The sequence below is a fragment of the Molossus molossus genome, unplaced genomic scaffold, assembly GCF_014108415.1.
Source record: "Molossus molossus isolate mMolMol1 unplaced genomic scaffold, mMolMol1.p scaffold_m16_p_3, whole genome shotgun sequence".
Classification (NCBI taxonomy): Eukaryota; Metazoa; Chordata; class Mammalia; order Chiroptera; family Molossidae; genus Molossus; species Molossus molossus.
The window spans coordinates 118,444,023-118,458,711 of NW_023425366.1; the positions used below are offsets into that span (position 1 = coordinate 118,444,023).

A 14,689-nucleotide genomic window follows, 5' to 3' on the forward strand; every position below is an offset into this window, starting at 1 on the left:
GCCTGTGGTTTAGAGACCCAGATTCAGTTCCCGCTAAGGGCACATACCTCGGTTGCAGTTTGTTCCCGGCCCTGGTTGGTTGTGCGGGTGGCAGCCACTCGATGTGTCCCTTTCACGTTGATGTTTCTCTTTCTCTGTCTCCCTCCCACTCTATCTGAACAAAAAATGGAAAAGAGTCCTTGGGTGAGGGAAAAAAAAGAATATTCTTCACTGTTTTGCGAGAGGGAGGGAGGAGGAGAGAGAGAAATATCCACAAGCTGCCTCCAATAGATGGCTGCCTGGGATGGAGCCCACAACCATTTGGTGCACTAGACTGCGCTGCAACCAACTGAGCACCGGGCCAAGACAAAAGACAAAAGATTTTGATTCATACAGTACTATGTCTTGACCTTTGGTTCCATCCAGTTCTGGCTGTGTGACCTAATGCAAATTACTTTACCTATCTGTGCCTCAAATATTTCATCCAGGAATTATACCACCTACCTTACTGTTAAAGTGAGGACTAAAATAAGACAGGGAATGTGGACTGGTGCGTAACAAGGTGTCCCCAAAGTACTAACAACTAATTTCTTTATACCCATTCTTCCACTTCTCCAATCTTCTAACAAAGGCATTTGGGTTCCCTTCTCCTCATCAGTCCCTTCAGAAAGGATGTAGGCTTTGGAAGTTAAATAACCTGAATTCAAACCGCAACGTCAGCTCTTACCACCCCTGTCCCTTGACCTCTCTGAACCCGTTTCCTCGTCTCTAAATACAGAAGCGTAGTTATTGAAAGGAGTAAATAAAATGATGCCTACACACAACAGTTATCACCTGGCAGATCGTAAAAATTCAAAACACGTTAACCGCAATTATTATTCAGCTGTCCCCTCCTCGGTTTTGTTGTCGTTTCTCTGAGCTCTAACCGAACCCAACCCCAAAACGGTCTCTGCGTTTTCCGATACGGTAGCGAAGTGGCTACACAAATCAATTAAAATGAGATAAAATTAAAACTTCGGTTCCTCAGCCGCACTAGCCACAGCCAGGCAGATACAAAACTTCCCACGATCCGCAGAAAGTGCTGAGGTAGGGCTGGGTCGCTCAGCTTGGTGGTCGGGAATAGAGGGGGGAGGGGACCAGAGAACTAGGAACGTCCCCAAGGCGCCGAGGCCCGGGAGGGGTTTGGCGGGGCTCAGACAAGACGACGCGGCGGGGCCGGGACCCCGAGTCTCTCGGGAGGACCGCAGGTCACAAGGGGATGGTGCCTTACTGCGGAGGTCGCGGAAGGACATGGCGCTCTGGTCCCCACTAGCTCGGAGTCTCCGCCGCTCCCTACTCAGGGCTCTTGTGTCTCTATAGCAACGCACGGAGCTCTCGACGGCGCGCAGCAGGGGCCAAACAGCACAGGAGGCGAAGCGGCCGGACTGCGCGCGCTTGCACAGGGAAGGGGCGGTCGGCATAGGGATGTCTCAGAATCTAAAAGGAAGGTGTGGGATTACCGCCCCACGGGGAGCTCCGAGCCACAGGTCATCCAAACCCCCAACATTTTGCAGAGACATTTGGCACTGGCTGACAGGTTCCGAGCACCTATTATATGCCTGAAACTTTGCTAGGCGCTCTGTATGCTGCTTCCCATTTCCTAAAGAACATACGATAATGTCACTAAGCTGGGTCTCCCTAACCCAGTACGCTTCTCTGGCACGTGTAAACTGCTAGCTGCACAGGCATCAGAAGCTCCAGAGAACAGACCGCAGCGTTAAAGAGCAGAACCCCCAAACTGCAAATGTAAGGCCGCGGCTGACCGAGGTACCGCGAGAGGTTGTCAGGCCTGGAACCGCGCACGCGCACCCTGCTTGTTCTCACAACCGGCCGGAAATCGACCCGGGTCCTTGCGCGCGGGTGGTTGTCCTGGTAATCGTGTCCTCCCAGGGGGAGTGTTTGTGCGCCCTGTTGAAGGACGGGAAGACTCCAGGGAGAGGACCACGCACAACACGCGGCCAGATTAGCTGGGGGCCCACTTGGGAGCCTTACCTAGGGTTGCTGTGGTAGAGGACGGCGACAGAGAGAGCTGGGAGATGAAGTTAGCTGAGCTTAGAAGGGTGGGACTGCCAACCGCTGGGATGTCCTCAGCCCCTGTATTGGTGTTGGCGAAGTAACAGACACTTAAATGCGCGGATCGTAAAGAGAGTCCCCAAAGATATCTACACATCTATGGTCAGCACGAGAAAGGTGTCATAGCACTTAAGTGAAGAAAGAATAGTCTTTCAATAAATGGTTTGAAACAGTTGGAAATCCAAATAAATGAACCCCCATACTTACCTAAATATAAAGCCTAAAACTGTCACCTCACGGGAAACTGCTGTTTATATTAAGCGCCCAATAAAGTATCTTTAAGTTAACAACAACAACAAAAAACTAAAACCGTAACTTCTCTAGAAGGAAATTAGAAAACTTAAGGGAAAAGCTTTATGACTGAGTTATGCAAGATTTCTTAGATACACCAAAAGCATAATCCTTAAATAATGCTTTTTAAATAAATTGGACATCATCAAAAATTGAAACATCTCTTCAAGACACTGTTTTTTTTAAATCCTCACCCCAGGATATTTTTTCATTTATTTTCAGATAGAGCAGGAGGGAGGGAGAGAGGAAGAGAGTGAGAGAAACATGGATAGGAGAGGGACACATCAACTGGTCGCCTCCCGCATGACCCAACAAGGGCCAGTGACAAACCACAACCTAGGTAACATGCCCTTGGCTGCAATCGAACCCGGGACTCATTGGTCCACAGGCTGATGCTCTATGGCTGAGCCAAACGGGCCAGGGCTCAAGACACTTTTAAGAAAATAAAGGGATAATCTACAGCTTATTGATTTTTTTTTTTTTTTTTTTTAGAGAGGAGAGAGAGAGAGGAAGGGAGGAGAGAGAAATAGAAACATCCATGGGGGAAAACATCCATTGCTTCCTGCATGGCTCCTACTGAGGACTGGGCCCACAACTTGGGCATGTGCCCGGACTGAGAATCGAACCAGCGACCTCTTGGTGCATAGATCAGTGGCTCAACCACTGAGCCAACTGGCTGGGCCTAATCTACAGTTTAGAAGAAAGTATTCATAAAACATCCGATGAAAAGTTTTATTTAGAATATATAATAAACTTTCAAGACTCAATCCAATGAGAAAGTGGGCAAAATATTTAAACAGATATTTTAAAGAAAATATATAGCACATAACAAGCAAAGAAAAAGATGCTCAAGGTTATTAGTCATTAGGAAAAAGCATATTAAAACACGATGACACCACTAGGCAATTAGGATGGCTAAAACAACAAATAAACAACAACAAAAAGCCTGACAGTGCAAAGAACTCCAAAGGATGTGTACCAACTTAATTTTCATACATTATTTGCCCCATCATTTTCCATTCCCACCAGCAGTGTAGGAGGGTCCAGTTTCTTCACATCATCATAAATATTTATCCATTTTTAAAATTTAATTATGTCCATCCTCATGGGTGTAAGTAGTATCACATTGTGGTTTAAAGTTGCATTTCCCTAATGACTAATCTTTTCTTCTGCTTGTTGACAGTCTGTGTATCTCCTTTGGAATAATGTCTATTCAACTTTTTTTTTTTTTTTTTTTGCCACTTTTAAATTGTTTTTGTTGTTATTAAGTTGTATTCTTTATATATGCTGCATACTACACTCTTATCAGATAAATGATTTGCAAGTATTTTTTTTTCTTTATCAATTTTAGAGAAAGAGGAAGAGAGAGGGAGAGAGAGATAGAAATATGGATGAGAGAGAACATCAGTTGGCCTCTTCCTGCATGCCCCCCACTGGGGATTGGGCCCACAACCTGGGCATGTGCCCTGACTGGGAATCAAACCAGCGACCTCTTGGGTTGACGCTCAACCACTGAGCCACACTGGCCAGGCTGATTTGCAAGTATTTTATCACATTCTGTAGGCTGTCTTTTACTACTTCGTTGTTTTTTTTTAAATCCTCACGTGAGGATATTTTTATCTTCAGATAGAGAGGGAGGGAGAGAGAACCATTGACGTGACAGGGACACATTGATTGGTTCCCTCCCTCATGACCCCCAACAAGGACCCCCAACCAGGACCAGGGAAGAACCGCAATTGAGGTACATGCCCTTGGCCGGAATCGAACCCGCAACTCATTGGTCCGTAAGCTGATGTTCTACTGCTGAGTCAAACCAGCCAGGACTATGTTTTACTTCTTTGTTTTTGTTTTTTTAATGTTTTTTTTTTCTTTATTGATTTTTGAGAGAGGAAGGGAAAAGGAGAGAGAGATAGAAACATCGATGACAAAGAACATAGATTGGCCACCTCCTGCATGCCCCCCACTGGGGATTTGGCCCACAACCTGGGCATGTGCCCTGACTAGGAATCGAACTGGCGATCTCTTGGTGCATGGGCTGACGTTCAACCACTGAGTCATACTGGCTGGGCAATCTTTTACTTCTTGATACAGTCGTCCCTCGCCATTTCATGCTTCGACATTCAACATTCGCAGCTTCACTCCATCACGTGTTTGTTTTGTTTTTTCTTCTTAAAAAAAAAACCACAATAGAGTGAAGCCACGGGGGGAAAAAAAGTGATGGAGTGAAGCCCCAAACGTCGAAGCATGAAGTGGCGAGGGACGACTGTGTATAAATAAAGAATCCTACTTTGGTCCTGGCCAGTTTGGCTCAGGGGTTAGAGCGTCAGTCTGCAGTCCAGAGAGACTCCGGTTCAGTTCCCTCTAAGGGTGCGTACCTCGGTTGCAGTTTGTCCCCGGCCCTGGTTGGGTGGTGTGGGAGGCAGCCACTCGATGTGTCCCTTTCACGTCGATGTTTTTTCTCTCTCTCTCTTTCTCTTCCTCTCTCTCCCTCCCACTCTATCTGAACAAAAATATGGAAAAATGTCCTCAGGTGAGGATAAAAAAAAGAATCCTACTTCGCGGAAATTCATTTATTGCGGTAGAGTCTGGAACTGATTAACCATGATAAACAAAGGCTGACTATAGAGCCTTTTTTGCAGCAGAAAACTTTTAAATTTTGATGAAGTCCAATTTATTTTTTCTCTTACTTGTGGTTTTGTTGTCCTATCTAATAATTCATTGCCAAACCCAAGATCATAGGATTGAGTTTTGAAAGTTTGTTATGTATTTTTCTAAGAGTTTTATAGTTTTAGCTCTTACATTTAGGTCTTTGATGCATTTTGAGTTACTTTTTGTATATGGTATGAGGTAGGGGTAAAACTTCATTTTCTTGCATGTGGGTATCCCATTGCCCCAGCACCATTTGTTGAAGAAATTAGTTCCCCCATTGAATAGTCTTGGCACTCTTGTTGAAAATCAACTGACCATAGATATATTGGTTTATTTCTGGTCTCTTCTATTCCATTGGCTGAGATGTCTATCAATTAGCTAGTTCCACTATTGTTTTGGTAAAATTTAAATGTTTCTTTTTAAAAATTGTTTTTGAATATTTGGACTCCATATGAATTTTAGGATCAGCTTTCCTATTTCTGTGTAAAAGGCCATTGGGATTTTCAAAGTATCTGTAGATCACTTTAGGGAGTACTGCTGTCTTAGCAAATTAAGTCTTTATCTCGTGAACAGGAATATTTTTCCATTTCTTTAAGTCTTCATTTTGTTCAGCAATGTTCTGTAGTTTTCAGTGTTGTCTTGCAACTCTTTAGTGAAAGGGTTAATAATGTTTTGAAGGATAAGGCAAAAGCTTGCAAAAGTAGGAAACTGAAAAATGGGTTGCTTGCATGACCTTTGTTCAGTCTTCAATTGAGTATAGATTATCCAGATTATCCAAAAGACGATGAATCACCCAGCAGATGCAGGACGAGATACCAGACCAGTCCAACTGCAAAGTGGACAATGGGCCATACAGAGTATGTCAGCAGGAACTGCCAGAAGCTAGAAGCAGAGTATATAATCTACACCCCAACTGTTATTTGAGGCTGACTCCTTTTTCAGGTTCAGCCTGCCAGCATCCAGGCACATGAAATAAAATCATTTTGCTTTACATTGGTCTTGTGTTGTGGATGTAATCTCCCACCTGCTCACACCTTTTATTTGGTCCTGAAACCCAGGAGGTCTGTGAGGATCCCACATAGGGGGCAACCTTGGGCCCTCAGAGTCCTCTGGACCTCCTTTTGGACCGGGATCAATCATATCCTCAGCCAGATACCAGACCTCCAACCTTTCCTGCCAATTGAGCATCAATACCAGACATTAATTCACTGGTGAGTGTTTCTGCCTACCAGTCCGATTCTCCAGGCTGTTCTGTTATCCCCGGTCTGGGACATAAGTGAGCCAGATCTCTCAGTCACATCTGTGGTGATCGTCCCTCCTCAATCCAGCACTGGTTGGGACACGCTCTTCAGGAACCAGGTTCCCTCGGCTTACCATATATCTAGGGACGCCTGATATAGGTGAGTTGCACATCTCTTCACCCTAGAAGAGAAGGGGGAATGCCTTCTTCTTCCACTAGTGTATCCATCAGACCACTAGGCCATGACATGTCACACCACAACATGGAAAATGCTCAATCTTCCATCCCTCATACAGCCCTAGGATGTCTCCTGAAAAATCTATAGACTCTAGGACTCACTCAGGACTTATGTCGCAAGTGACTCATGTTTTACTGCAACACTGTGTGGACTCAGTACAAATTAGACAATGGGTCACAATAGTCTAAGAATGGCCCTTTAGACATTGTCACTGACCTAGACGATTTCTGTCAAAGGCAAGGAAAATGGTCTGAGGTTCCTTACATCTAGGCCCCTTTGCACTCAGATCACACCCCTCTGTATGTGATTCTTGTTCCCTCTCCCAAATCTTCCTACTCCACTATAATCCTCCCAAAGCTCCCTCTGAAGATGACTCACTAACTTCTCCTGTTTCCTCCTTTGACACAGTTGATCTTGCCCCACCACCTTCTCCCTCAGCCCCTTCAGGAGAGCCTCCTACTCCAGCCCCTTCTGTGGGCCCCCAACCCTATCCTGAACCTCCTACTCCAGCTCTGACTCTTCTGCTGCAAACAACTCCCTCACACACGATTGGGAACCATCTTTGGTCCCTATCCATCCCCTCCCTCAGCCTCCATTTTAGAATGCCCGCTGAGGGAAGTAGCGGGGGCTGACGGGATTGAGGGATTGTCAAAGTTCATGCCCCTCCCTTCAGATTTTTCCCAAATAAATAAAAGACTAGGATCCTGTACTGAGGATCCCACCAATTATACTCAGGAATTCAAGTACCTTACCCAGTCCTATGATCTAACTTGGAATGATATTCAAGTTATTCTCTCTTCCACTCTAATCTGGAAGATAAAAATCGAGTCTGGGTTAACACCCATGGCCATGCCGATAATCTGAAACGACAGCCCCCACCAACCCAGTAGGAGCTGAAGCAGTCCCTACTAAGACCCCAGGTGGAATTATCAAGGCAATGGGATGGGTAGGAAAGCCAGGGACCATATGATAATATATCGCATTGAGGGATCTAAAAAAGCCTCACACAAGGCCATTAACTATGAAAAACTGTCTGAAATAATCCAGGAAAGGAATGAAAACTCTGCAACCCTTTATCCCGCCTTACACAGGCTATAAGAAGATATACTAACTTAGATCCTACTAGCCCAGAAGGGACTGGCATGTTTTATCTCTCAGTTGGCTCCAGACATTAGGAGAAAGTTACAAAAACTGGAAGATGGCCCTCAAACCCTTCAATGGGAACTTCTAAATCTAGCCTTTAAGGTTTTTAATAATCGTGATGAAGAGACTAAACAGCAAAGAATAGCAGAATTCCAAATGCTTGCCTCTGCCATCAGAGGCCCCACTAATCAAAGGGGTCAGCAAACCCTCTTCAGGAGACAGAAGAAGGGCACCCACCAGAGTCAGCAGAGCAGAACCTTGGGTCTCTGCTTTAAATGCAGTCAGACTGGCCATTGGGTGAGGCAATGCCCCAATCCCTGATCACCGCCTAAGCCATGTTCTCAATGTGGAGTACCTCACTGACAGTCAGACTGCAGACAGTCTGAGTAGAGTCAGTGCTCATCCCTTCCTTGGGCTGGCAGAATGGTCAGTCCAGGCCTTGATCTTATTGGATTTGCGACTGAAGGTGCCCAGGAACGGATGCCCTGTCATCTTGAACTTCAAACCTCGGGTAACTCTGATGGTAGCAGGCAGGCCAATTTTATTTTTAATTGATACCAGGGCAATCTACTCTGCCCTCCCCAAATTCAGGGGACCTCTTCGATGCTCTGGGGTTTCAATTGTGGGATTTGATGGCCAAATATCGCAACCCAGGGCAACCAGACACTCACTTGTTCTTTAGGCTCCTATATCTTTCTCCACTCTTTTTTAGTGTTACTGGTCTGGCACACTCCCTTGTTAGGGTGGGACATTCTACATAAACTCCATGCTACTTTAACCTTTACTCCTACCCTCCCCACCAACCACTTTCATTCTTTACTTTGCCTCCTCCAAGAATCTGTTTCCTCTCCTAACATAACAACCCCCTCCCCCTCATGCCCATCTGTCCAAGAAAGGAGGCAGATGCGGTCCACCGGCCCTGCAGGCTGCCGGTGAAATACCACTACGCTTATCGTGTTTTCACTAACCCAGTGAGGTGGGGGTTGGGGGGCAAGCCCTGAGGGGCTCTCGCTTCTGGCATCCCAGCTCCAGGGACAATGCCAGGTGGGGAGTTTGACTGGGGCACCTTCAGTTTTCAGCCGCAAACGCCTGTCAAACGGTAACGTAGGTGTCCTAAAGTGAGTTCAGGGAGGACAGAAACCTCCCATGGAGCAGAAGGGCAAAAGCTTGCTTGACCTTGATTTTCAGTATGAATACAGACCGTGAAGGCGGGCACCACGTATATCTCTCACTATAACCTTACAACGGGTACCTGTAATCTAACTATTCTTGATGTGTCTAGCCTCTGCAATAGGAGTTTATATGTGCAAGCTCAGAGGGGCTTGCTGCAATACCAAAAAAAAAGAGTCATACCAGAGAAATTAGTCACTATACAGGGTGTAGTTCTGCCGGTGGCACTAGCCCTCCCCTCCCTCTATCGTGGTTTAATCATTAGAGCTTTTTTTTTTTTTTTTTTTTAATTTTATTTTTTATCCTCACCCGAGGACATTTTTTCCATTTTTTGTTCAGATAGAGTGGGAGGGAGAGGAAGAGAGAGAGAGAGAAACGACGTGAAAGGGACACATCGAGTGGCTGCCACCCGCACGACCAACCAGGGCCGGGGACAAACTGCAACCGAGGTACGTGCCCTCAGCGGGAACCGAACCCAGGTCTCTCCGGACAGCAGGCCGATGCTCTAACCGCTGAGCCAAACCGGCCAGGGCTAATCATTAGAGCCTTACTGTGTGTCTATCAAACACCTCCCTAGGCCCAAATATGACTGGATTACTTTGCTTACCAGTGGGAATGATGTTTTTAGGTGCACTAAACATTTCTACTCCCAGGAGAGGAATTGCTATTCAATGCCTAAATCCAGAAAAACAGGGTGGCTTATGGGCAGTAGGATATGTCACCCCAGCCAATACCTTAATCCATTCCTTCATCCCTAATTCAACCTCATCAAGCCCTGAGCCCAGAAACCATCATAGGGCAAAAAGCGGAGTCGGACTTCTCATAGCAGGAATCATAGCTGCAATTACCATTTCAGGCCTCATGGGAGGAATTACTATCATGCCACAACAGCAAAAAACATAACTGCCACCATGGTAAATATAGGTAGATACAGGTGAAAATTTCAAAACTTCTTTCAAAATTTCTAGACTCTCTTGCCTGCATGGTAATAGATAACCACATTGCACTAGACTATTTACTAGCCAGAGAAGGAGGTGTATGCATGATAGCAAATACATCTTGTTGCTTCTATGTTAACTCAGCCGGCCAGGTCAAGGAGAGGACACAATGAATTCTACATAATGCCCAGTGGCTGAAAGAATTCAGTCAGGATCACCTAGCTCAATCTGTCTGTACAAATATAGAAGCAGTCTTGCCTAAACTAACCTGGCTACTCCCTTTTATAAGGCCCCTCATATTAGCCTTGTTCTTCTTTTTTCTTCTTTGTGGTACGTGTCCCTAGCAGGAACCGAACCTGGGACTCCCTGGTCCGCAGGCCGACGCTCAACTGCTGAGCCAAACTGGCCAGGGCATATTAGCCTTCTTATTATTGCTTTTTGAACCCTGCCTCTTGCGCCTGATTACTAGGTTTGTACAAAATCAACTGCAAATTTTAGTCAACCAGAGAGTTGGACAATTTGTTCTAGCACAGGTAAAAGGACCCTATCGCCCCATTCCCCAAGAAGTTATCTAACAAATTCTTTTTAGGAGTCCACAATGACCCCACACCTGCATGAAGTAGACAAAGAGAAACTTTGCCCCTTTTTCCTTTTGATCATCATTATAAGATGGGAATGAAAGGGTTAATAACATTTTAAAGGGTAAAGGCAAAAGCTTGCAAAAGGCGGAAACTGAAAAATGCATTGCTTACATGACCTTTGCTCAGTCTTCTGTTAAGTACAGATTTGACCTTTGCTCAGCTTTCTGTTGAGTATGGATTATTCGGATTATCCAAAAGATGATGAATTTCCAGCAGATGCAGAACAAGATACCAGACCAGTCCAACTGCAAAGTGGACAATGGGCCATGCAGAATACGTCAGCAGGAACTGCCAGAAGCTAGAAGCAGAGTATATAACCTACACCCCAACTGTTATTTGAGGCTGACTACTTCTTTGGGTTCAGCCCACCTGCACCCAGGTGTATGCAATAAAATATTTTGCTCTACATTGGCCTTGCATCATGGATGTGATTTCCCGCTGGCTCAGACCTTTTACTTAGTGAAATTTATTCCTGTTTTATTTGTTTGCCAGTGTATAGGAATTTTTTAGCTCCAACAGTTTCATTAGCTCAAACAATTTTGAGTGTGAACTAATTTTTTCTTTATATAAGATCATGTCATCTGTGAATAGAGAGAATTGAAAGTTTAACATTTTTATTTTTTCAATTACAATTGACACTTAATATTGTTTCAGGTGTACAGCATAATGATTAGACATTTATATAACTTATAAGTGATCCCCCTAATAAGTCTAATACCCACCTGACACCATACATAGATATTACGATATTATTTACTATACTACCTATGATGTATGTTACATCCCCATAACTTTTTTTTTTTTTTTTTAGAGAGAGACAGAGAAACATTGATTTGTTGTTCCACTTATTTATGCATTCATTGGTTGATTCTTGTATGTGCCATGACCGAGGATCCAACTGGCAACCTTGGAGTATCAGGACGATGTCTTCATCATTTTTGCTTTTTAGGGAAAGGGATAGAGAGAAACATGGATGTGAGAGTGAAACATCGATCAGCTGCCTCCTGCACACTCCCTATTGGGGATCAAGACCAAAACTGAGGCCCTGACCAGGAATCAAACCAGCAACCCTTCAGTGTATGGAATGATGCCCAACCAACTGAGCCACACAGGCTAGAGCAAGCCCTTCACCTTTTTTTTTTTTTTACCAAGTCTCCCAACTCCCCATCTGGGAATTATTGGTGTGTTCTCTGTATCTATTAGTTTCTGTTTTGTTCATTTGTGTTTTAGATTCCACATATCAGTGAAATCATATGGTATTTGTCTTTCTCTGTCTGACTTATTTCACTTAGCATAATGCCCTCTAGGTCCATCCATATTTTCACAATGGTAAGATTTTATTATTTTTTATGGCCAAGTAATATTCCATTACACACACACACACACACACACACACACATACGATCACATCTTATCCAATTGTCTATCAATAGACACTTAGGTTGCTTCCATATCTTAACTATTGAACATAATGCTGCAACGAATATAGGGATGCACATATCTTTTCAAATTAGTGTTTTGAATGTCTTTAAATAAATCTCTAGAAGTGGAATTGCTGGGTATATAGTTCTATTTTTAATTATTTCAATGTTAAGCATCTTATGTCTATTGGTCATCTGTATGTCCTCTTTGGAGAAGTGTCTATTCGGATCCTCTGCCCGTTTTTTTTTTTTTTCTCATCCAAGGACATTTTTCCATTTCTTGTACAGACAGTGGGAGGGAGAGAGAGGAAGAGAGAGAGAGGGAAACATCGATGCAAAAGGGACACATCGAATGGCTGCCACCCGCACGACCAACCAGGGCCGGGGACAAACCACAACCGAGGTACATGCCCTTAGCGGGAACCGAACCCGGGTCTCTCCGGACCACAGGCAGACGCTCTAACCGCTGAGCCAAACCGGCCAGGGCTCCTCTGCCTATTTTTAAATCAGATTTTCTTCTTTGGTGCTAAGTTGTATGAGTTCCTTATATATTTTGGATATGAATCCCCTATCAATGTATCATTGGTGAATATCTCCTCCCACTCAGTAGGTTGTCTTTTTGTTGATGGTTTCTTTTGCTGTGCAAAACCTTTTTAGTTTGATGTAAACCCATTTGTTTATTTTTTCTCGTTTCTCTTGCCCCAGGAGAGACACACACACACACACACACACACACACACACACGCACGCGCACGCACACACATTACTAAGAGCAATGTCAGAAAGTTTACTCCTTATGTTTCCCTCTAGGAGTTTTATGGTTTGGGGTCTTACATTTAAATCTTTAATCCATTTTAGTTTAGGTTTGTAAGAAAGTGGTCTAAGTTTTCTTTTTCTTTTTTAGCATGTATCTGTCCAGTTTTCCCAGCTAATTTATTGAAGATACTGTCTTTACCCCATTGTATATGTTTGCCTCCTTTGTCGTAGATTAATTGCCCATATAGGTGTGGGTTTATTTCTGGGCTCTCTATTCTGTTCCATTGACCTATGTGTTTGTTTTTATGCTAGTGCCATGTTGTTTTGATTACTATAGTCTTGTAGTTTGATATTAGGTAGCACAATACCTCCAACTTTGCTCTTCTTTTTTTTACAGGCAAGTTTATTTAGTCACAGCGGTAGAAAAAGTGAGCCAGCTGGGCTGTGTAGGCCCAGGAAACAAGTAAAAGAGTCAAAAGAAAGGTCCTTGGAACTTAGGAGAAAGGCAAAGGTAACGTGCCTGGCAGAAGAAAGGGGAAAGGCACAGGCATGCTCTGGAGAGAGAGAGCGCACTGCCCAACTTTGTTCTTCTTAAGGTTGCTTTGGCTATTTGGGGTCTTTTGTGGTTCCATATACATTTTAGGATTATTTGTCTAGTTCTGTGAAAAATGCCATTGGTGTTTTGATAGGGATTGCTTTGAAACTATAGATTTGAATAGTATGGACATTTTAAATATGTTAAATTCTTCCTATCCATGAGCATGGTATATGCTTCCATTTATTTGTATCTTCTTCAATGTCTTATACTATTTCTCGTACAGTTCTTTTACCTCCTCAGTTAAATTTCTTCCTACGTATTTTATAATTTTTCTTTTAATCCTCACCTTAGGATATTTTTCCCATTGATTTTCATTTATTTATTTTAATCCTCATCTGAGGATATTTTTTCCACTGAATTTTTTAAAGGTAGAGTGGGGGGGGGGGGAACATCTATATGACAGACACATCAATTTGTTGCCTCCTGCATGGCCCCAACCAGGGCTGGGGATAGAACCTGCAACCAAGGTACATCCCCTTGACCAGGAATCGGACCCAAAACTCTTTGGTTTGTGGGCCAGTGCTCCTACCACTGAGCCAAACTGGCTCCAGTGATTTTTAGAGAGAATGGAAGGGAGGGGAGGGGGAGAGAGAGAAACAAAAATGTGAGAAAGACACATCAATTGGTTGCCTCCCACATGCACCCCAACCAGGGCCAGTGAGCAAACCTGCAACCCCAGGTATGTGCCCTTGACTGGGCTGATGTTCTAACCATTGAGTCACACCTGTCGGGACTATTTTGCATTTTTTGATGCAATTGTAAATGGTACTGTTTCCTTAATTCCTTTTTTATTGATTTTGAGAGAGAGAGGAATGGAAAGGGAGAGAGCGAGGGAAACACCAATGGTGGCCTCCTGCATGCCCTTTATCTGGGATAAAGCCTGAAACCTAGGCATGTGCCCTGAGAATCAAACCAGCAACCTTTCGGTTCATGGGACAATGCCCAACCAACTGAGCCACGTTATTGATATATAAAAATGTAATTGATTTCTGAGTGTTAACTTTGTATACTGCTTCTTTATTGAATTCATGTATCACTTCTAATATATTTTTCACGGACTCTTTAGGGTTCTCTCTCTATGGTTATGTCATCTGAAAATAAAGTTTTACTTCTTCCTTTTATTTGATAAGTCTAACTTTTAAAGAAAGTTTCCCAAAGTGGTGGTGCCATGTAACATTCTCACCAACAGTATATGAGAGCTACAGTTCCTCCATATAATCTCTCCTCACACTTGTTATGAGTCATGTAATACCATCATTTACTTATGGTAAAATGGACAGTTAAAAAACTTGTGACTGCCCTGGCCGGTTTGGCTCAGCAGTTAAGAGTGTTGGCCTGTGGTCCAGAGAGACCCAGGTTCGGTTCTCGCTAAGGGCACGTATCTCGGTTGCAGTTTGTCCCCGGCCCTGGTTGGGTCGTGTGGGTGGCAGCTACTCAATGTGTACCTTTCACATCGATGTTTCTCTCTCTCTCCCTCTCACTCCCTCCCACTCTATCTGAACAAAAAATGGAA

At 44.0% G+C, this 14,689-nt stretch overlaps 1 protein-coding gene across 4 annotated transcripts in view; it reads right to left on the reverse strand.

Annotated features, from left to right (window-relative positions):
- Nucleotides 1–14,689, reverse strand: part of CLUAP1 (clusterin associated protein 1) — an 83,801-nt gene that overhangs the window by 61,982 nt on the left and 7,130 nt on the right. For 2 of the 4 annotated variants that reach the window (XM_036278989.1, XM_036278986.1), the window contains exon 1: nt 1,250–1,298. The exons of 1 other annotated variant lie outside the window; for it this stretch is intronic. In XM_036278989.1, the coding sequence (XP_036134882.1) occupies nt 1,250–1,271 (22 nt within the window). In that variant the 5' untranslated portion in view covers nt 1,272–1,298. Of the gene's footprint in view, nt 1–1,249; nt 1,318–14,689 lie in introns of those variants that run through there. One more of the 4 variants, XM_036278988.1, reaches the window with a different exon arrangement.